The sequence below is a fragment of the Anas platyrhynchos genome, chromosome 4, assembly GCF_047663525.1.
Source record: "Anas platyrhynchos isolate ZD024472 breed Pekin duck chromosome 4, IASCAAS_PekinDuck_T2T, whole genome shotgun sequence".
Classification (NCBI taxonomy): domain Eukaryota; kingdom Metazoa; phylum Chordata; class Aves; order Anseriformes; family Anatidae; genus Anas; species Anas platyrhynchos.
In genome coordinates this window covers 24,434,457-24,457,455 of record NC_092590.1, presented here as the reverse complement: position 1 = coordinate 24,457,455, position 22,999 = coordinate 24,434,457, and the positions used below count along the sequence as shown (strand labels likewise).

Below are 22,999 nucleotides of genomic sequence, written 5' to 3'. Positions count from 1 at the left end.
TGTTACAGAAAGGCTAGCACATTAAATGTGCAACAAATTACCTTTTTTTTTTCATGGAGACTTAGTCTGCTTTACTCCTTCTGAATTAACCCAAACAGCAGTAGTTATTGTCAATGCGTCTCTCCCACTTTTTACTTCCATGGATGCGTTTTTCTATATTCTTTCATATGCTGTTCAAACTCAGTATGAATTAAATAAAAAATTAATTAAATGTAAATTACTTCTTTTGGAAAAGAAAAGAGAAAAAGGTGTTGAGAAAGGCTACATAGTGCATACAATTTACGTCTACAACTGAAATGGCTGCTTCACTTCAGTGTTGCTCCCTAGGGTAAATAATTTTAATATGTTTTGAAAAATTCATGTAACTGTAGTAAGAAAGCTTTCTACATGATTTCTTGTGATTTTTCTGAGTTCTGTACATACATTGACATGCATAATTATCTGATGTTGCCTTATGCAGCAAATACTTCAAAGATGTGTGGGTTTTTTTGTTGTACCTGAACAACTTGAATGCACATGCTAGTTGCTAGGCCAATTTACATTTGCTTCTTGCTGCAGAAATCTCTGTAAGATGAATGGGGTTGCTCTGCAGTCATTAAAGTCTAGACAGAATGTGAAAGCTATAATTAAAACTTCGCATTTTTAGACATAAGCCCACCTGTACCTGCTTAGTTTTGGAGTAAACCTGCCATTCCCATTGAGATTAAGTCAATGGGGATAGCATTAAAAATCCAATTTAAAGCAAAGCAGTTGTAAGTTCCTGCAATAACTTGTTAGTATTTTAGCACAGTTGTGTTTTATCAGATTTGAACACTATTTTTTCCTGATACTTTCTAAGAAAGCAATTTCTAATAAGGGGTTTGCATTGAGGGTCCTGGCCAAGTCCCAGTACCATTTTTCTTCAGTAACCAAGGGAAGAACAGTTTCCAACAAACTGACTGATAGAGAGGAAGGAGGATCTCTGTACTGGCCATTGTAGCATGTGCAGAAGTATTTTTGCCAGTGTCTGGTGTTGCAGAGCTTCAAGCAAATATTCTGTCTCATGAAACTCCCACTGTCTTTATCAGTTCTTTAATTTAATTAGGAAAAGCATAAATCCAGCGTTTTTCTGGCTGTGGCGCTGATTTTGCAGGAGATCTGTAAGAACCACTCCAGATTGATGCCTCAGTTTCTCTGCAGGTACAACAGAGACACTTTCATTCATGTCAATAGGCTTAGTTACTGCACAAGACTTTAATAGCTTTGTGTGAAATCCACAATACTACTGAAAGCAGTTCTTTAGCTAATAACTTCTTAAAAGAGGAGTGTAAAAAAACACTGAATCTGGCTCAGGCTTAAGAACAGCATTCAAAACATGACTGGTGTGATGGTTGTCTCTTCATCACAAATCAGTGGCATAAGATTGACGTTTCTGTTTAGAAATTGTGTGGCAATCAAAAGATCAGTAGATTCAGGAAATCTGGCAAGTGGAAGAAAAGATTGAAAGAGCAGTCCTGAGTGATCTCTCATTTCGAGTGACAGCACAGGACTGAGGAAATTCAGAGGAATATAGATTTTAGCTCTATTGACTTACAGAAAAATCTAACCTTGTTAGGTTCAATTCTATCTATAGCTCTTATACAATTAGAAGAAGGATAAATCATTGCAGATTTTGCAGGCGCTTCCAATTGTTGTAGGCTGCAGATTCCCTGCCAGTTGAACTTGCCCTCAGACGCTAGGAAAGGTCACTTAGCAGCATGCTATGGAGAGAGATGGTGGCCTTCCAGGACATGTGGTCTTCATGAGCCTGCACTTGCTATGCTCTTCTACTTCACTTTTAGCCTGTGCCTTATCATTACAAGCCCATCCCTCCAACTATTGAGGTATTTTATATGCTACTCTGTAATTTCAGTGTCAGCAATGGTTATATGTTATATAGCAGGAGGGCTTTGTAGGTTCATAGGAAGTATCTGGGGGAAGAACAGTGGCCCTGTGGGCTGAGGAGCAATCTCAATCCCCCAGCATGTAATCCATGTATTTTCTAGAGTTAAGCATTTACTTTGGGATGCATAAATATCATTTACTCTCCCTCTTACTCCCTGGTAGTTTGGGTGAAGGTCTGTCATCTACCTGAGACATGTCTGCATGCCTGCCTTCGTCCCCTTGCTCAACACCCTCCTCTGTGGAGGAGAACATTAGTTTTGCTTTGTCTTGAGCAGAGAACGGTGCTAGATCTTTGGTACTAAACTGTAATGAGAGAGAGATAAGAGAGTGGTTTACAGCTGAGATTTTAAATGAGATGAGACATTAAAGAAGAGGGATGCCAGAATAATGATTCACATGGTAGGAACTGCAGAGGAGGACGGTGTTGCACTGATCCTGGGAAACACTTCAACAAGTCTTGGCAGGTAGGAAAGTCAAAGGGGGGAATAAGACAGAGAAGTCAGGTCCCTGAAATAATTCTGATTGATTTATTTCTCTGATTAAAAACAAACAAATGAAAAGGATTTACTTTCACTTGTATTTTTTTTCTTGTCTTGTAATTAATCATTTTATACATACGTGTATATATTTATACATGTGCATGAATATTTACACAGACGTGCATGTATATACATTTATGTACACACATACACCTATGTATTTGTATATAATACAGGGCCACAGTTAATCCTGCACCAGCTCATAAATAGCTTGTAATCTAAATCAAATTTTAAGTAGACATGAGCAAAAAATCTCTGCTAGTGTTAGTCTGTTCTGTTATCCTGTAGCTGACTTGTTGAAATGTGGGATTCAGCCACATGCAGCAGCACCCGTTGCGTCTGTGTTGGTAAAGACAAAGCCGATCAGTGGTGTCCTTCCCAGAAGATAATTTTTTGTGAATGTGTTAGGGTTTTGGTGCTGAAAACTTTATTGGCTGAGTAAATTATTTTTGTGCCGGATTCAGCATTGCTGTTGTTCATAACAGAAGTCATATGGACCACACAAGAAAACTGGAAAGGGGAATGGGCTTCTTGGAAGTGATTCCAAAAGCTAAATTTTTTCTTTGAGTTTAGTATGGCTATTCATTAGCATGCCTAAATTTTCTTGTGTTCAAGACATGAGAAGTCACTCACTATAAACTTATTTTTATAATAGTCACCTGTAACATCTGTTATAACAGAAATACTTTTCCTGCATTCTCTGTACGGCTGTATTATTGGGTTGGTAACAATTCGCAGTTATAACCAGTTGCAAACAGGGAATTGTTTATGAAGATCAAACAACTAAATTAAAAACTGTACAAAATAATTTATAGCACAAGTAAAGTGCACGCCCTGTATCTTCTGCTCCGCTGAAAAGTTTCATTTACATTATTAAGTATGTTTTACTGCAGTACTTTAGGAAAGAATAGATTGCAATTTGGATTCCATCTTGTTAGGTGTTACATTTTTAAGTGTCGTCAGTCATCTCTAAATCATTACAAATGAAGTGTCGAGGATTTTTTTATTTTGTGTTCATTGTGTTGTATGCCAAAGTTTGTCTTCTCTTTATGACTTATTACCTGCTGATTTTTACAGAACAGATTGATAAAACCTAACGTTCTTGGGGGTACTTGATTGCGTGCTTTGTTGTTCTGAGGTTTTCTTTTTAAGCTTTATGGGTGTTATGTGCTTTGGTTAAGTCAAAAAATATTTCCTCTACTGTTTTGATGGCCTGAATCTCTGATCACCTGTGACGTACTCCAAAATGTATTTATATTGCATAGTGTGAAATTGGAAAATCTGTTCTGTGTGTGTTCTAATGGATGTGACGGTCATTAAGTATATGAGTCTTCTGACGTTGTAATCAGATGTGATTCAGTCTGTTAAATATCCATGAAGCAACATCTGCTTCACAGAGTGACCTTCTGCTAAAGAATACTTAGCATCTATTAGCAGATCATAGTGCAGATCTGCCTTATTTGAAATGCACTAAACTAGAGTAGTCTACTGCTGTTTAGCAACTAGCTTGTAATAATTTATTGCAGTTAAATAAAGCTTAAAAAACACCATTAAATAATTACAGGGATTATATGCTTTTCGAAAACCTTTGTGTTCTACTGAAATTACCCATTTAATTTCAGGGTTGGTTTGTTAAAAAAAGCTGAAATCTAAAGGCACATTAGGGGATCTGTCAGATGCTGTTTTCTGTAGGTGTTAATAAAACCAGATTAAAAAAAAAAAAAAAAAAAAAGAAACAAATTAAAACCAAAAGCAATTTTACCATCTGTTGTATATTAATTAGAACTTTGTGTATCAAGGGTAAACTCTCTCTTAGAGAATGTCACTGAATGTCTGCTAATAGAATACTACGCAAATATATTAGACGATAGGATTATATTGAATTTCACATTCTGCTTTGGTTGTAGCAACTGCTGAGACGGTGTATAACGAACTTTAATTTTCTTTCTTCTTAGAACAACCTCCAAATAACCAAGGCCAGTCGACCCTGCAGCCTTTGCCACCTTCTCACAAGCAACATTCAGCACAGCATCACCCATCCATCACCTCACTTAACAGAAACTCACTGACAAATAGGAGGAATCAGAGTCCGGCCCCGCCGGCTGCTTTGCCCGCCGAGCTGCAAACCACACCTGAGTCAGTCCAGCTGCAGGACAGCTGGGTCCTTGGCAGTAATGCGCCACTGGAAAGCAGGTAATTTCTTAGGTACTACTACAGACTGTGGCACTTCTAAAGAAAACATTTAACTTGATGACAGATAGCTAGCAGCAGATCCTTCCCCTTATTCAGCAAACAAAGCTGAAAACTTTTCAGTACTATAAAATTCTGTCCTCTCTCCAAAATCCACAATGCCAGTCTTCTCCCTTACAATGTTTATTGCACAGTAATTGGACTCAGAGAGTGTATTATTTTTTGCAGATGAGCATTTTCATTCCTGTTCATAATCTGTGACTTTTGACTGTTTGAAGTAATTTCTTGCCTTGCTTGCCAAATATGTTATGTGTCAAATACATACTGCCATACAGATCAAATGTGAAAGAACTTCCAGTAATACTTTAACTCTAGCACTTAGTAGCTTTAAAGAAATACCTGTGTGAAGCTGGATGTTTCCTAAATTTGTCTAGGGTTTGGTGAGACAGAAGAACTCACTTAGTTCTGCTATAATGATAAATTTGTCCTCATTCTTTTTTGTCTGTTAGAATTGATAGCTAGCTCTAGGAAAGGAGCAGCTAATATAAAGGGTGACACAAACTTCTATAGATGCAAAATGATGTATGATGCAAAACGATCTGTAAAAAAAAAATTATAGGACTTACTGGCACAGAGCTGAATTTACCTACAGTGATTAATTAATACTCATGTAACAGTCAATCAGCACTAATTTTTTTTATTAGCATTAGCCATAATATTCCAATTTAGTCATCAGACTAAACTATATTGAAGCTGACAGTAATTCTTGAAAATATTTATGAAATCACTTCAGTCTTTGAATCCCTTTAGCAAGTATTTTGTAGTGAAGTAAAGATAATCCAGTTGATTTTGACTACGTCAAAACATACGTGACCTTAAGAATCTTTATTAGGTAGTTTTGTCCCTACACATGTTTCAGGTAACTCTTGTGTCAGGTTTGGGGAATGCCTATTCACTTTTTTTAGTTTTCTTAAATATTCCTGAATTGTTTATGAAGCTTGAACACTGTAGAGTAGGATTCCAATGAAGAGATTTCATCATCATATTCAGACAATTTAGTGCATTAGAGAAAAGGTTTTTTTAATAGAATGAGTAAATTTGTAGTGGGAAAGTGTACTAAGATGGTGAAGATTTACGGGATAGCTGGTGAATCTTCTGTAGATGGATAAGATCTTTGGTGTTTGCTTCCACTGCCATATATGTTTTCTTTATGTCTATAAAGAAAAAGGCATAGTACTTGAATGAGAATGTGACTTCCAACCTGGATTATAAATTTTTTTTGCCAATTATAAACTTTTCATCTTTTAAAGGCTCCTGATGAGAAGCTAAGGGCATTTGAGTGTTCAAGTTTGGAACAGGTTTTTTACAGGAGCTGAAATGTGAAAATTTCACATTAAAACTGACAGAGCTCTACAGTAGTTTTTCTAATAGTCTCACTTGGTTGGAACTCTTGAGGTGAAGAACCCATCTTACTTGTCATTGATTTTTCCCTTTTTCGTTAAGGTTCCCTATTGAGTGTGATTCTTAGGCTCAGTTTCAACTATATTAACAACTTTTTGATAGGTTTCTTCCTTCATCCATTTCTCAGCCTACAAGAAACTTTATTTCATCTTTGGCAATATTTTAGCTTATGCCCTACTAAGCTTTTTTATTTTTTATCGGACTTAGATGACTGACTGAGAGCTACAGAATGTGAACGTCAGCATATATGCACAGCTATCTTTCTATCTCTGTAGGCTCATATTGGTGATGGGTGTCATAAAAATGAAATACAGCTTATTGTCGTGTATAGCTGGCTAGCGAATAGGCTGGTTTTGTACATAGGTGAGAGGGAAGTATTTACAGAACCTGAGGGAGGCTTTAGTCCCTATTATTTTGCAGTAGTAATGGAGGTGACTTTCGAGATATATATTCTATAACATTGCATTGAGTTGTATATTTAATAGAATATTCTGTGATTTGGTTCTGCGTAGAGTTAATACTTTTGTGTAAAACACTGCTGTTACTCTGTAATTGGATGAACTGTAAGGTGATAGATTAATAAAGTCCAATATCCAATAATATCCAAGTAAATTCCAGTTTATATTTTTTAAGTCTTTCTTTAAAATTTTGTGAAGTTCTAAAACCAAAACTTGGATTGCATGAGTGCATCTTGTATCTTTGATGCCATATTTCAAAGACAGTGAGGTTATTCAGAAGTGGCAAAACTTGTCATCACTCTTTTGGGGCTAAATCAGATCTACCTTTAAAAAAAGATAAGAAAAAGGAAAAAAGGAAGGAAAAAAAGGAGGGAAAAAAAAAAAAAAGGAAGAAAGAAATTATTTCCTGCACAATTCCGCTGATTTCTGGCAGAGTGTGGGACCTTTTCACTGGCATTTAATGGTCTTTACTATCTGTCACTTCCCCAACTTGCTGTGAGTTAGGTTCACCTGGAGAAGCTAGCGCCATGGAATAACAATAACTTAGATGAATAAAAAGCATGAATATATTGAATAACTTTACATTTTGTTCTTTGAATTACATGTTGGACAGCCAAAATCATGCAAATACATGAATACATGCTAGGTATTCAAATCTTATAAATGACAACTAAGTAATTAAATGTTAGTTATCTTTGGTCTTTAGGTTTTTATTCACCTACTAGCTTTAGTAATTTATTCTTGAGCATCAGGATCATTACTTACATTAATGTCTTATTATTCTAGTAGGATCTAAACTACCGATATTTAAGAATACTTAGTAAATCACTTCTTTAAATTCTTTCTCTGATAAATATTTGAATGTGCAGAATTTTTCTAATGCACAATCAATTACATATGCTAGAATTGAGCAGAGGAAGAGTATGTTAGAATTCATAAATTTGTTTATAAAAGCAAGCTGGTATCATCTCTTAGGCAATAATTTATTAATGTTAGGCACAGAATGTCTAAGATAAATTTGTCAGCAAGGGAAAATTTACATATTCTAGTCCAGGAATAAATCTCTGAAAATATTACGTAACTTTAGTCAGAGCCTATGCTGAATTTTATGTGTATCCAAGAAGAGCTTTGCTTTTTATTACTTCATTTGCTATATAACATACCTAGATTTCTGAAAGGAAGCTGTATTTTGTATGAAGGAGTGTGAATTTTTCATAGAAACAAACCAAAAAATTAAGATGTTTTTTCATAGTTTATACTGATACTGCATAGTCTTCTCTTACCCCTAACTTATACTTAAAAATAGAATGCATAGGAACATCACTGTATTCAGTTACTGATTTACTAATTTTACCAAGAAGAAAGAGGGAAATGGCTGAAGAAATACTTGATGACTGGAAAGCAGTTCAGCATTTTGAAACATTCAGTTAAATTACTACAGTATCTCAGAAGTGATACTGGCAAAACAACTCCTAGAATGTGTTACTTCAAAACAGTTCTGCAAGCTTGATCCAAACTTCATTTTAGGACGTGAAGATTTTAGGAACTCCTAAAGTGTGATGAACACTGAACAACCATATGTCTTTATTGGGGTGGATTGCCAATGACGCTAGCGCCTTCAGTATTGATTAAGGTGTGGAAAGGGTGTTGATAGTTTCCAGGGTAGTCTTAAATCAATTTGTGTAAAGGCTGATTGATTGTCTGCAAAAGCACAGTGTTGCTGGAGGTTAAAGTCTGCTCAAAGCAGCTATTTTTTGCATTCCACCTACTGAAGCAGTGTCCAGTTTAATCAAATTCAAAATTGTTTCATTCTGTAAGTCCTCCTAGTTCTCACACATGGACTTGATTAAACACGTAACTTTTATTGAAAAGGGATGGTACAAAATAAAGGCACAAATGAGGGTGGAGTTCAAGGCCTGCTCTTCCAAAGACCCCAAGCATTGTTTTGGCTATACCACATTGCTGGTCTGCGAATGGAGGAAATAGTTCTCCATTTCACATATACTGCTGAGAGAAATAGTACATTTTTAAAGATCTGTGTGGCGTAATTCTGAGAACATACATATGCACAAGCTAGACGTGTTCATCAGGGCAAACAACTAGTACTGTTTTCAAAGTCTAAAGCTGAATGAATAAAAGTTATGTTTTCTTGTGGCGTAGATTTCTTATGCAGTCAGGTGCTTATAAGCATCTGTATTTGAATCCTAGCACACTGGGTCCATATGCTTATAAGCTTCCCTTGGTGAGAATAGTCTGTATATTTAGATTTTTGCTTGGTCTCTCTGGCATCCTTCCAGCATGTGAATCCCTTGCTGGCGCCCTGAAGACTTGGAATTTGAGCACACTGTCTGTTTTGTCCCCTGTGTCTTAGGCAAATACCACTAGTCCAGATTTTGCACAGTATTTGCACAGTATTCCTTGAGGTAGTCATTTACCACTTCAGGGAGATGCAATTGTTGAAGCAAGCATGGACGCAAATTTAGGAAGAGTTCCCAAACCAATTATTTTCCTTGTTTAGGTAGAGTAAGTAATGTACAGCTGTAAAAGAAGTAATAGTGCCTGGTTATATTTCTCCCCTTTCGTTTTCTTGCCTTTCCCTGAGAGAGTCAGAGTCTGTGGTGCTCCCTTTCCTTCCCCTGCTGCTGTACAGCATCATTTGCAGAACATGAAATCTCCACTCACTCTTGGTAGCCTGCCTTCTGCACATTTCATGTCTGACTGCCTGTGCCAGATAGCCAGCAAGAGACTGGCTTTTCTAGTCTCACTTCTCTTTCACTGCTTTATCTCTGGTCCAGCCTCATCAAGTAAACATCTCCCACTGTGCACTCAAGTTCTGTTTTCAAGACTATCTTGCCAGCAGCAGCAGCCAGGAATTTTATTCAAGGTCTTGCACAGAAAGAAGAGATCACCAAAGGGTAGTGTCCACCTAATGGTAGCCTTGTAACACCATGTCTTCAAGTTACAGTCCAGCATGTAGCTCAAAAGACAGTACAGAAGGCAGATAAATACAGCATTAAAAATGCAGTGGCAGGTTTAGACATCCATGGGAAATGAAAGTTAGTCAACAGAATGAGTGAATTTTGTTTTGGGGATCATCCCATTCTTTAATTTGAAATTGCTGCTCTAATTTCATCTTTTTGTATCTTTGTATGTAGAGAATTAGGAAATCAAGCAGTCCTTGCAAATGGTCATGACAACCTTATAGAGATGGATGTGTTTTCTCCAACATATCACGATAGCAGTTATGGGTATGTGACTCTAAGTGTTTGCATGATGCTAACTGTTGACACAGAAGGCAAAATGAGTTTTTTTTTAAGATGTCTGATTGCAGTGGTCAAAAAACATCTGGAACAGACTTCTTCATCTTTATGTCTTGTGTGTTTTTTTAATAATTTGCCATACTGACTCATAGTAAAGAATGGTTAACTTTAACTGCCAAATCTAGTTTGCTTTCACTTAAGAAGATAAGACTGCAGTTGAGGTTGTATTATTTCTCTGTGGCCTGATTCTGCAAGCTGCTGCAAACTGTTTGCATGCTTATGCATTTGCCAGATCTGATCCTTAGTTTGTAATAATTTACTGTTCAGCAAATGTTTATTTTAGAAATATTATGCCTCGTTATTGTAGCATGAGGATTGACCAATCGAAGTTTAAAGAAATAAAATGTTACAGAATAAACAATTCTTACCAGTTAGTTTGATATTTGAACTGTTAATAAATATAGATAGGTAGATATAAATCCTTATAATAAGAAAAAAGTTCCATATCTATTAATCTTTATCATTAATGTCTTCCGTTTGAACCACAATTTGACTCTCTTTTACCAAATCAGTATACTTGGTTTCTGATCTACACACAAAAAAAAAAAAGAAAAGACATGACAAAGCAGTATCATTTCTAGTGAATTCCAGCTTGTTAAAGAGCATAGTGCAATCAATTTCTGAAAAGAATTATTAATTGTAACTTTGCCTTTTTTTTTTTGTTAATAGTAGAGTGAAAATCAATACTTCATGTCCAAATTCTGTTTTGCTAATTGTAACTCTTTAAAGTATAAAAAGGATAAGGTATTATTTGATTTAAATGAGAATATCTGCATCTGCCTGTTAATAACTCATTAATTTGTAAAATATATTGACGCTGTACATTGATCTGGTTCACATTCCAAAATCTCTTAAACTTTCACTTAGCCACAAATTAAATCAGCAGCAGTAAGGGAGTTATGTGTTAAATTCAATTAGTTACTCATTTTCAGCAAACTCAAAGGTACTGCAGATACTAACCAGAAAAACCATCTTCTTATTTTTTTTAAACAAGTAAGCATACTGTATTTAAAAAATATATGTATTATCATTCCCTGTAGATCATTTACCACAGCATACTGATTCAGATGCATAATTGCTGAAGCAAAGTTAATAGAAACGTTCCTGGTTTGTACTTTATATGTTTGTAATGGGACCACCAAATGCAGGTATTTTGGCAAATGGACTATGTTGTATGAATTTCCTTTTAGTCGATACTAGTTCAGGTAGTGGTACAATGAAATTTATCTTGTTTGTAATCCCTTCATTTTTAAAATTATGCTAGCAGGGATCATTTCCTGGTGTGAAAGTTGTCCAGAGATAATAACACATCAGTTCCAAAGCATAATAGATTTGAGACTACGACATGCAATCAGCATGAAGATTCAGTTTATCAGCCTCACTAACATACTGAGTCACAGTTAGAATCATTATATATTTGTTTCTTTGTTTTCATGTCATGTGTGTGTTACATTACAAAATATTATTTCTCAGTTTGTAGGGTGTATGGAGAGGATATTAATCTAATGAATGTGACAATTTTAGTGTTAATAATGATAATAGGAAAAGACATTTTGCATAGAAACTCTAGTGATTCATATGTCTAGACCTTAGAAATAGTTGTTTATAGCTTTGAGAGATTTTTGCACAGTGCATTAATTATCATAAGACAGTTCAAAATCTCTAGTATTTTAATGGTAAGTATTGTTGGCCTTACTTGGTATGGCTATCCCTAGTATCTAAATGTACACTTGTATACATCCTGAGAAATCATCTTAGTTTGAAGTAAATAGCCTGTTTTTCTTTTATCTAACCTGAAAGTCTGAGTTATCGAGGTATCAGAATTTGAAAAAGGAGATCCAATATCTAGTGAATGATTGCATTTAGATTTCTTACTGTTAAGCTTCCTAGCACTTTCTATCTCCTTATTTTCTGAAAGTTTCATTTTTCGCAGGGATAGGGTTTGAAAACCTGTTGTAGTGAAGAGGGAATTCTTTGCAACAATTGCAAAGACGGGATTTTTGTCATGGGTTGGCAAATGTGTTCAGGAGAGCTCAGTTTAAAAGTGGCTAGGTTGTTACAAGGCCATAGTGAATTGAATTCAAGAGAGGAAGAAGCCAGGAGTGCAGAGTGGAGGAGAGAAATCTGGGCATAACTGGGCACAAAAGGAGTAGGAGAAGCTGTACAAATGGTTAAGATGGAGTAGCCCAAAAGAAGAAACCATGAGTGGTTGGTTAGGCAAAGTAGGACTTAGATAAAATGCTGAGCTATTAGGAACTGAATATCTGAGATGAAACCCAAGATTATTCCATGTCTTTCACTACTTGTAAGTGCTTGAGAAACCGTTTCAAATAGTATGTACCTCAAAACCTATAGGACTAACTCAAAATGATGAGAAACCTTGGCTGCTGATACGTGTTCTACTAGGTGAGAAACCAGGAATAACCAGACCAACGACCTTGTATCTGTGATGGTGTATGTCAATAAGAAATTTTTCAATACAATCTCTGAAGTGTCAAATTTGCTTTAAAATATCAGAAGTTAAACAAAACAAAACAAAAATTAAGGAAAAAAAAAAGTCAAGACTATAAAGCAGGTAACGAGTTACAGAGTCAAAAGCTAACCTCTTTCTACAGTTGCATGCCTGCAGTAGAGCCTACCATCCCAATCAGTGCAGCTCAAGTTGAACCAGAAAAGAACTTTAACAGATTCTGGAAATTCTTTCCATCACATTCAGATAGGTAAGAAAATGATGCCAAATACCATGGCAAAGCAAAGACTGGATGACTTTCTACTGTCAGCAGACAAGATCTCAGTAAATGTAGGTTGTACAGTGAGAAGTCCAGCTTCAGGAAGGCATCAGAGAACATGAAAACTGTTTAAAAAAAATACTGTCATCCAGTCTGGACACAAGATGTGATCCTCTGCCTTACTGAGTCCCTGAATGGTGATCTCTGAAGTCTTTTTATAGATTTTGGTATTTTGCATACAAAAGAGCATGCAAACGTAGTATATAAGTTTTCACCAAGGAACAATTAGGGACTGGAAAAAACGAATGGTAGGTGCCTCACAGGTATTTGTACAGTTGGCAGTTTGGTGGTACTGGCTGTAAGACAGTGCTGTCACTGCAGTGGCATCAATCTGGCTGTCTGATTGACTGCTGGTAACGCAGTAGCGGCAGCACAGAGTTCAGCACGGGTTATCACAGACTCAGAATTGCAAGAGAACCACAGCTATGGACATCAATAAGTGAGCTAAGGATCACAAATCTATTATGATGGAAACTTCAGCCCATTTGTAGCTTGATGCAGAATCAGATCCTGTCAGCCACTGACAGAGTAATAGTTCACTTCTTCAACTTCCCTCTGGTTTTAGTTCCTTTTAAAATGCCCAGTAGCTCAATCAGGTCTTTCTGTTGCAGATGAAATTTCAACCTTTGTTTCAACTTCTGAACTAAATTTTGGGTAAATAATGCAGCTCTGAGTCTCTCTTTTTAACCACATGTGCTTTTTTTCTGGAATTGTTTCCATGTACATTTTGAGGCATTTGCAGCAACTGAATCACATTATAGAATTGTAGAATAGCTTGGGTTGGAAGGGGCCTTAAAGCCCACCTAGTTCCAAGCCCCTGTCATAGGCAGGGACACCTCCCACCAGACCAGGTTGCCCAGGGCTTCATCCAACCTGGCCTTGAAAACCTCCAGGGATGGGACATCCGTAGCTTCTCTGGGCAACCTGTGCCAGTGTCTCACCACCCTCTGAGAGAATTTTCTCCTAACATCTAATCTAAATCTCCCCTCTTTTAATTGAAAATTGTTCTCCCTTGTCCTATAATTATCTGTCCAAGTGAAAAGTTACTCTCCATCTTTTTTATGAATTTTTATGTATATATAAATAAATAATTGCTCTCTGTCAGCTTAGTAAAGACTGCAAGTGTAGTAAAAGGGATTGGATGAGTACAGTGGCCTTCCTTTCCTCTTTGATTTTCTCCCCGGGAAGCTTAACTTACTCAATATTCAAGAAAGGAGCTGGCCAAGATTAGAATACCTCATTTTAGAGACTTCTCTCTCTCTCTCTCAGTTGGGATATGATTGCAGAAGAACAATATGAAGAACTGTAATATAAATCCTTATGATTTATATTTATGATTATGATTATGACGTGAGCATTTCCAGTTGTTACTGTAAAATTCAGATGTTTTCCTTTACCCTCTCTTCCTCTGGAGAGATGAGATCTGGAGCAGCACAAGCACTATCATTATCTAAAAATGCAGTAACAGGCTGTGAAGTCTGTTCCCTCCAAGTGTTGCCTCCTTCCAAAGCGCGTGTCAGTGACCAAGAATAACCAGGGCCATGTTACTTACTAGAACCTAGATGGAAGTCACTGTGAGTGCTAGCATTTTCAGATACCCAAAGCAAGCCTGTAAGGAGAACAGAGTCACTTGATATTTTTGAGCAATAAATGAGTCTAGTTTCACTTTCTTCTATCAGGCAGGTAATGGGACTTTACTGCAGAGAAGAGTGTGAATAACTGAAACTGTGGCAGGTTTCTTGGTTTGCCCACCCAGCATCACAAGTCATTCTTTGCATCAGTCTCCCCAGCTCACTTCTACAAAGTGCAGTTTAGCCCTGTTTGTTTCCCTTGCCCATCTTCACAAAGTGCAGCATAGCAGAGAGGAACACAAAAGAACAGGCTCAGGACAGGCTGATTTAACTGGTTCTTTTGATCTGAGATACGTGTATCCGTACAACACTGAAGTGAACCCCTCTTTCTCAGTGGAGAGAGCTAGCAGCCCAAATCTGAATTTTGAGGAACCATTAATAGGAATTTTACAAGTGCCATGTGCTTACTACAGCACTATATTCTTACTTATGCCACCAAGAAGGTAGGTGCATTGCAAAGGAAGAGATTTTGGGTGCAAGTCACCAGTGGCTTCCAAAGGAGATTGAGATACTGTCATGTCTGGATTGCTGCTGGAAGCTTCTGCTATGGATTGCTATGCCTGACTTCAGTCTCTCTCTAGCAACAGCCAGCAGCAGAGCAATAACCTGCCAGGGGCCAGATGTGAAAGAACACAGAAGCAGCAAGGAAAGCACTTGCAACCCTACTGTTTTTTTTTGTCTTTAGTTTGTGAAGAAAGTGGGTCCTCGGTGTAAACCCACCCAAATTCAAGCAGATGTTACCATATGTAAAGTATTTCTCTGAAACATTTGAATAAGCTGTTACAAGAGGCTTATCTCCGGTTCCCACGGACGTTTCCTCTGTTTTTGCATATGGGTAATAGCTTTCCTCTCTTTCTGTCTCTCTCCCAAACTTTGATCATCATTTGATCTGATGTGATCTTAGAGCTTTTTCCAGGATTATGGTAGCATTAATATTGGCTCCGAGGAAGCGGAAATTCACTTTTATCTCTTCCTAGGTATTTTTTTTTCCAATTCTTCACAGAAAATATAGTGAGACAAATTCACAGCATAATGCAGTTTCTGTGCTGGCTTGGATTTGTGTTAAATGCAGCCGTATGGTTCTATGGAAGTCAGTCATAAGCCTGTGCTAAGGGCAAACACCACCAGCTACAAGGTTTCATCTCAGAAGAATGTTAACAGAAGATGAAGACAGGCATGAAGTGCTCACAGAGAAACAAAAATCCAATCCCTTTTGGAGCCTACTGGGAATGCTGATCTCATGCATCAGTGAACTAGAGTTCATATGAGACCTAGCCAGTAATTTCTGTTATCTCTTTTACATCTTCCCTGTAACGTCAGTTGGTGGAGATTAATCTTCTCGTTCCATCTGCTTCTTCAACTCAGTGCAAGGAATCAGATTTATTGACGTGATCTATCCATTAGTGAGCCAGGCAGAGCTCTCTGATGTCACGTGGCAGGTGAGGGTCATGGTCTCACTCAGGGAACCCAGTTCAATCCAGCATGAGTAGGGTCAGACAAGACTTAGAACACACCAGCCAGTAGATGCAGTGCAGTGACTGATTGTGATCTTGGACCACTGTTTTTTTCCACCGTTAATGGTTTTCTGCTGATTCTGACAGCTAATGTATCTGGTATGTTTTTCGTAAACAAAGAGCAAGCATGATAATCCATTCCAGGGAGGGAGAAAATCAGCTGGTTTGGATTAAGGAAAGTCAGGGAGAGGGAAACACAAAAACTTACATAACAGAGCTTGGACCAAGCTTCAATATCTGCAGCTAGATGTAGCCATGCTCTCCTGCGTTAATTCCTTAAGATTGACTGATTTCTTTGTATGGAAATGGCAAAGAAAATGATAGGTCTTCAGAGAGATAGACACCTGCTATCTCTGCATATGTCAGCAAGGAAGCATTTGAGATAGAGAATGAGAGCTCCCACACCTCAGAAGTATCTTCTGTCTAACTTCAGTGCCCCTTTAGACCACTAGAAAAATAACAAGATATTCTGTAGGTACCCTTACGTCTTCCTAGCTTACATCAACTTCACAGTGCTGCCAAGGTGTTATAGAAGGTGCTACTACACTTCTGAAAAGCAGAATTAATGATTGTTGCTGTGTCCAGAAAGATGATTTTTGAATTAGGATCATTTTTAGACAAAACATGCTATTTTGTTTTTTGTTCAGGTTAGCAGTCATCACAGATGTATTCAGTACAAAAGAGATTAATTACAGTTTCTATTCTAATGAGCTCAGCAATACCATTACGTGAAGCGTCAAAATCAAGCCATTAGGAGTACTGTCACTTTCTGAGCAGCAAAGTTGTGTCTCTTGAAGTACTAGTCCTGAAATGTACATGTATCACCAAAACATAAATCCACTAAAATTTACATTTCTCTCAACCCGTGTTCACTTGAAGTAGATTCAACAGAAGTTTTTTCTACCTCTTGAGGATATCAGAATATGATTGATGTGTTCCTAATTTTAGATGTCAAATGTGTAGATATACTGCATCATGCCTCAGAGTGAATCCAGTGTAACAGATTGAGAACCTCAGCAGAACAGATAAGAACATTTACCTTGACTTGCTTACAAATTTCTTTCTTCATATAATAATGTCCATATATTCAACGCTCCTTAGAGGCAAATTGATAATTTTTAATAGCGTGAGATACTGGCTCACTCACTAGAGTGTGATTTGAGTTGGTTTTTGAGGGTAGATAAACCTGTGCTCCACAGTATGAAAATTGGTCTGCTCATTTCATAAAGCAGGTAAACTGTGATTACGGAAGGAAGAATGGTACTGCCGTGGCTGATAAGGCAAACTGCAGTAAGCTTGTGGTCCAACAGCGAGCTCTCCTGCTGGCAATAGCTAGTATGTCCAGGTTTTTTCTCAAATAGCAAGGAGAACAAATGAGTCAAATTTATTAGATTAGTGGACTCCCACAAAATAAAATTTCAGAGACTCACAGATATGCTTACATAGCTGAAGGTCTTTTGGTACCTAAGGGTAAAAGAACCAAATACAAAAAAAAATAAATATATATATATATATATATGTTAGGGGCAGGTTTTCTTTTCACTTTTGTCTCCACACAAGTCAGTTTCTGTTCAGTTGTTTTCTGAATGCCAATTTTGTTATATTCTGCACCAGAACAACAGGTATCTGAACATAGTCTTCCTCCACTCCACAGTTGTCTTTGGCTGACCCATAAAGAACCTAAATCTTGATTTTTCTTCTTTTTTTTATTTGCTTTAAGCAATTATTTTTTAATGCATTTGCATGTTTTATCCTAGAAATAAAATGAATCAAAGAGTAGTTTTATGAAGATGTTGTCGTTATATACTGCAGGGCAAACAGTACATATTCATTATACAAGAACAAGGAAACAATTGGTTGAATTTAAATTGAAATAGATAGAAGAAAACACATTTTGACACAACGCGTGTTCAGCCTACAGAACTGAATGCCACAAGACATCTGTGAAACCTGAGTTGTGAACTGTTAGAGAATAAGAAGTCTGGAAGACTTTCAGTTTTTCATTTTGCACTGGCCACTTTTAGACAAGATACTGTCCCTGGTGATCCACCCAGCTGTGGTAATGTCTCTTTCTGCCTATTTGGTTACAGTTAACAGTTATGTGTACAAAATCTGTGTTTCTCTATCAAATACAATTATCTTTACAATTTTTTGGAACAAACTAACATGCTCGTTGTAGCACATATATTTACAGGAATCTTCCCCTTACACTGTTTTTTTGTTTTGTTTTGTTTTGTTTTTTAAAAAAAGAGATTTCCTTCAAAATCTCAGGTCAGGGAGAATTTATAAAAAATTACAGATTTTCTTCCTCAGTGGACTTCCTATCACGGTCTGTAAGAATCTGAAGAGCTACATATAATTAACACCATCATGGTGTTAATTGATCACCATGGATAAAACAGACAACATTTTAGGCAGTGTAAAAGACATTACTGTAAGAAAACTTCAGTCTGTGTTTAGATCCTATGTGCCAAGGCACTATGAAATACGTTACTGACCTTCGTGGAGTCTCTCTATGCAGAAGTGCAACCAAACTGATAGAGTTTGTATGCTCCAGATTCTTCAGGTGTTGGTAGTACACAACAGTACACAAGGTGTACTGTTTGGAAGGGAACATATACATTTGGAAGGGAAGGATATGGTTTTTTAAACACATTTATTCTAAATACAGTTTTATTCTGGATCGAGGGTGTTGTAGCATTTAAGATGAGGAGGACAGGAGTGTCTGGTCACTGTCATAATCTGCATTACAGAAAAATAACAGTGGCTTCCTTCCAGTCTCACTTTGAAAAACAGGACAAAACCTGATAAAACACGATTCATGTTCTGACGTACTTAGAGCCTTCTTCACGTTTCCTTATTTAGAATGAATTTTGTAATAGAGTCCTGTGTAACTTGTAGTATGTTGTGACATATTTGCCATGGGATTTTGCACTCTCTTCGTGGGGTTGTGCTGTATGACCTATTCTAAAACAAAACTAAAATGCTGCTAAGAAAGTTGTTGGAAATGGTAAGATAGTCTTCAAGCATCTGCAAAGCATTCTGTATACAATGCCCAAAACCAGAGAAATCGCAGCTACAAATCACCTTTGCTAAAATCTACAAATCAGTATAAGCTAAAAAAAAAAAAAAAAAAAAAAAGTCACGTATCTAATGTAGGTGTTATATTATGGATGTTAAAAATATTCAATAATTGTATAAACTTTTAGACCAACGTCTTTAAAAGTAGTGTAGAACGGTCCTTTTTGTTTTGTGATACTTTATTAATGTAATAACTGCGCCTCTGGTGATCTGGACTTCAGGGACTTCCAGACACGTTTACGTAATACTGCATTCATTAATGTGCAGTATCCATTTTTTTTCTAAACTGAGGTGGAAAGATTTTGTCACAGATATTTTTGTAAGGAAAGTTATTCTAAATTGCATTTGCGTTGCTGGACACTGGGCTACCTTCTATCAAAAGTATTTGGGTTTGTGGTCTGAGCCTTACTGTCCTTGAATGTTTTTGTAATCTATCTCCATTTCTCAAAAGACACAGTTTCCAGTTAATTTAATCTTTCTGCCCAACTCCTGTTTTTTTATCACTTTTTTCCCATCCTGCTTTCCCATTTACCGAATTTAGTAGAGGTTACTTCAATTTTATTTTCCACAGAGGAAGTGGCAGCAGTGAAGAAATCTTATTTGGTATGAATCCTCACCCTGAGCTTGAGGAGGAAAAAAAAAATCATCTGGATGGCAGCAGGTGCACACCAGCCCCTGATACACAGAGAGTACTAAGTTCAATTAAAAGAATGATTGTTTTATTGTTATTCACAAGTTTTCTTACTTGACTTCTTACTTGACTTAATTTTCTTACTTGACTTCTTTGGGTTTTGCTACTTTATTTCTGTCTTACCTTTTAAAAGAGGAAAGGTAGGTGCAATGCCTGCCATTCGTGAAATAAGGTGACTTCCCCGCTGCCTTTGCAAGCAAGGATTCGTTTTATGACATAACTTTCCATTTTACCATCAAGCTGTAGTTCAGAACTGCTAGGTACTAAATTCTTCCCACCTAAAATTTTAAGATTAGCTGCACTTTTTAACAGAAATGTACATTGAATTAGCAGACAGAAGTATATTTTGAATAAACATAAAAGTAGAAGATTATTTGCTTTAAAAATGAATTGATTTACATGATAACAGAACTAGCTTGTCTTGTAAAATATTACCACGGTTCAATGGAATTTTTTACTCTGAAGCTTTAATAAAATATTTAAAGTGCTACTTACACGAAGATTTAGCAAGTGCTTGTTAAATGATCAATTTTGAATGGAAGATACACTATTACAGATGCTATAAGCTCCCTATGAGAGGAAAAGTAGTGTAATTGCTGGTAAATCAGTGCCTGGTCAAATAGTGCAAACAGTTTAGGCTTTAGAAAATAGCTACTCAAGTACCATGGTTTGAAAAGGCAAGATAAATGGATATATAGATAATTAAAATCATTTGTGGATAGATTATATTTCAAGAGCACAAAGAAGTTCGGCATTATCTGGAAGCAGCCTGGATTTGTTGTCAGATACCATATCCTTCTGCTCATCTCATAGGAATGCTGTTTGGCATGGCTCAGAGAGGCAGACAAGATGTGCAGGCCTGATAGCATTGCACTTTAAATACTGATCACTGAGTTAATGTAGCAGGAGAGTCTCTGACAACTTTGTTAGTAACTCCACTCATTAGAAAGAGAGAGATCCAAACAAATTTTCTTAACCCAGAGGAAGATGCCAGTCAGGTTTTTTTGTCATTATTTTACTCTCTCCGTATTTTTTCCCCCAGCAGCCTCCAGCCAGTCGGTACAACCACTCTGGCATTGTATTAATGTGATTCAAAGCAAGGGAGGAATAGCTTGAAGTGAGGAGTCGTGCTGCGTGCTGCCTAAGTCTGCACACTGCTGAATTCACATATAAAAGTTACAATTTTCTTTCATTGCCTTGATGCCTGAGGTGGACTGTCAGAACTGTGACAGCTCACACCACCACAGATATGCGGCCATCTCCCAGGTTTATCTACGGGATTAACTCCTCAAAGGCTTTGAGAATGTGGATTACAGTCTCTGGTAGGCTGTGCTGTACCAAAGCCAACATCTCAGCTCTCACTTTCTCAGAGAAAAAAGAAGAAAAAAGATCAGAGGCTGACTGTTTTGTTGCATTATTTTGTTAAAGCGTAGACTGTGTGGAGTTCCGTTCAAGTGCTTGTATAATGCAAGTTTCCATTTTTGGTCTGTTGAGCCAAACAGTGAGACAGGGGGATGTTGGTCAGGCAGCTTCTTTTTAACGTGAAAGCTGATATTTAGGAGTATTATTATATCTGCTGTGTGGCTTTCCTTCAGTCCCCGAAAGCAGTATTCATTATGCACTGAGAAGGAAACAGCCTTTGTTGTTTGTTGTTATCTTGAGATCCATGTAGATATACCTGGAGATATCATTTACTATGTGTAGCCAGAAATTGAAGAGCAGTAAAGGTCAAGTGGATAAGATGCTTTATCAGAGCTTAATGAATCTACATGCTTCTGTGTATCCGTAAGATTAAAGTAACAATATTCCAAGTTAAAACATCTTTTATATTGGGCTAAGTGTTTTTATTTTGGTGTTTGCTACATAGAAAATGTCACAACTTTTAATGAAATAGTGTCTTAGAGAGGATTTAAACCACGAGGGCATTGTCTTTTGAAATCGTTAATAATCCTCCAGGCTCAGAAGCTAAGAAAAACTTGGATGTGCTGTTTTGCATCAGTAGATCTAGTATATATCCATCTGTTGCTACTGCCAGCAAGTTTCAGGTTGTTCAAAGCGAAGAAAACTGCATATAGTATATTTCATGGGATTGTGTTTGTGATGCATATATTTTCAAGGAGGGAGCATATGCCAAGATGTTCAAATTTATCTATTAACCTCCTGCAGCAAAACCACGTGCAAATAACAAACTCTGATGATCTGGTATTTCTCTCAGGGTGCAGTGGGGCAAATTAATTTTGAGTGTCTCCACAGCACATTTCCAGTGAAGCCACTGTACTTGTATAGGTCAGTACATTATCATGCAAAGATGCAAGCAAGGCTTCTGGAGGATAAAAGTCCCATCAGCCAAGAATTGGTCCTGACGAGCCCATTGTCAGGTGGTGTAGCCTAGAGGGCTTTCCCCTCCTAGCTAGCTCATGGGGTGCTGGAGCCTCTGACCCATGCTGTATATGTGGCATGCAGTAGACAAAAACAGCATAGACTTGCTCTTACTAGGCTTCAGGAGGACCTGGCTATCAGCAATTCATGAGTGCCTCTTACCCACTAAAAATGCAAACACCTCTGTCGTTCTGTGCAGCTGTTTCTCCACTTGGTAAGTTCAAACTTCTCCACAGTGGGCTTTCTTACCGTTTTTAGTTATAATGCATTCACTTTGCAAAGCCTGATTATAGTAGGCCAGGCCATGCACTACAGATTTGCCAACATAACAAATCAGTGGAAAAAAAACCCTGGTGCAAAGGTCTTCCACTTCAGTTTTGTTTGTAGAGTTGTATATATGTGTCAGGAGGAAAACTCCAGGTAGTATAAGCCTCTACACCATGCTTCCTTTAAGAGGCTCTGCCAAAAAAAATATGCTAGTGTGAACTAAAATAGAAGGATTCTGATGTAACGAGGTAAACTCAGGGAATAGTATTTCCTTGAGAAATTTTAATTTAAATTAAGCTTATTGTTAACTCACAGAGTGTGTCTTAAATTTGGCTTTGCTTCTCATTTCTGATTCTGGCAGGGATTCTTTCTGAGTGCTTAGTAATACACATCCTTAGAGTACTTGCCAGACTGTAACTAGCTGCTGTATCCATAATCAGATCTTGATACAGTAAGATTATGTGCAAGGAGATATGAATTAGTGTACTGTGTAGTTAGGACACAACAAAAATCTTTTAACTGAGTAATTCTGGCAAAATTGCCAAAAGTTTATATCTGAAAGATTGCTGTTTTCTTTGTACTTGACCCAAGAAAACTGTGATAAGTAGTATGGGCTACAGTCAGATTGCATAATATTGACTTTTTAATGGAGTTCCCTGTAGTCTGTAGTGGAAGCCAACAAAAATAAACAGCAGTAGAAAGCCCGTCCGTACTTGTTGGATAAACTCTGAGAGACCTCCTCTCTACCATACAGTA

General features: G+C 37.2%; 1 protein-coding gene across 32 annotated transcripts in view; it reads left to right on the top strand.

Moving 5' to 3' along the window:
- TENM3 (teneurin transmembrane protein 3) overlaps nt 1-22,999 on the top strand; it is a 1,327,252-nt gene that overhangs the window by 1,186,391 nt on the left and 117,862 nt on the right. For 21 of the 32 annotated variants that reach the window (XM_072037263.1, XM_072037264.1, XM_072037262.1 and 18 more), the window contains 2 exons: nt 4,418-4,655; nt 9,727-9,819. The exons of 1 other annotated variant lie outside the window; for it this stretch is intronic. In XM_072037263.1, coding sequence (XP_071893364.1) covers nt 4,418-4,655; nt 9,727-9,819 — 331 coding nt within the window. The remainder of the gene's footprint in view (nt 1-4,417; nt 4,656-9,726; nt 9,820-22,999) is intronic. 10 more of the 32 variants (XM_038177891.2, XM_038177887.2, XM_038177894.2 and 7 more) reach the window with 1 other exon arrangement.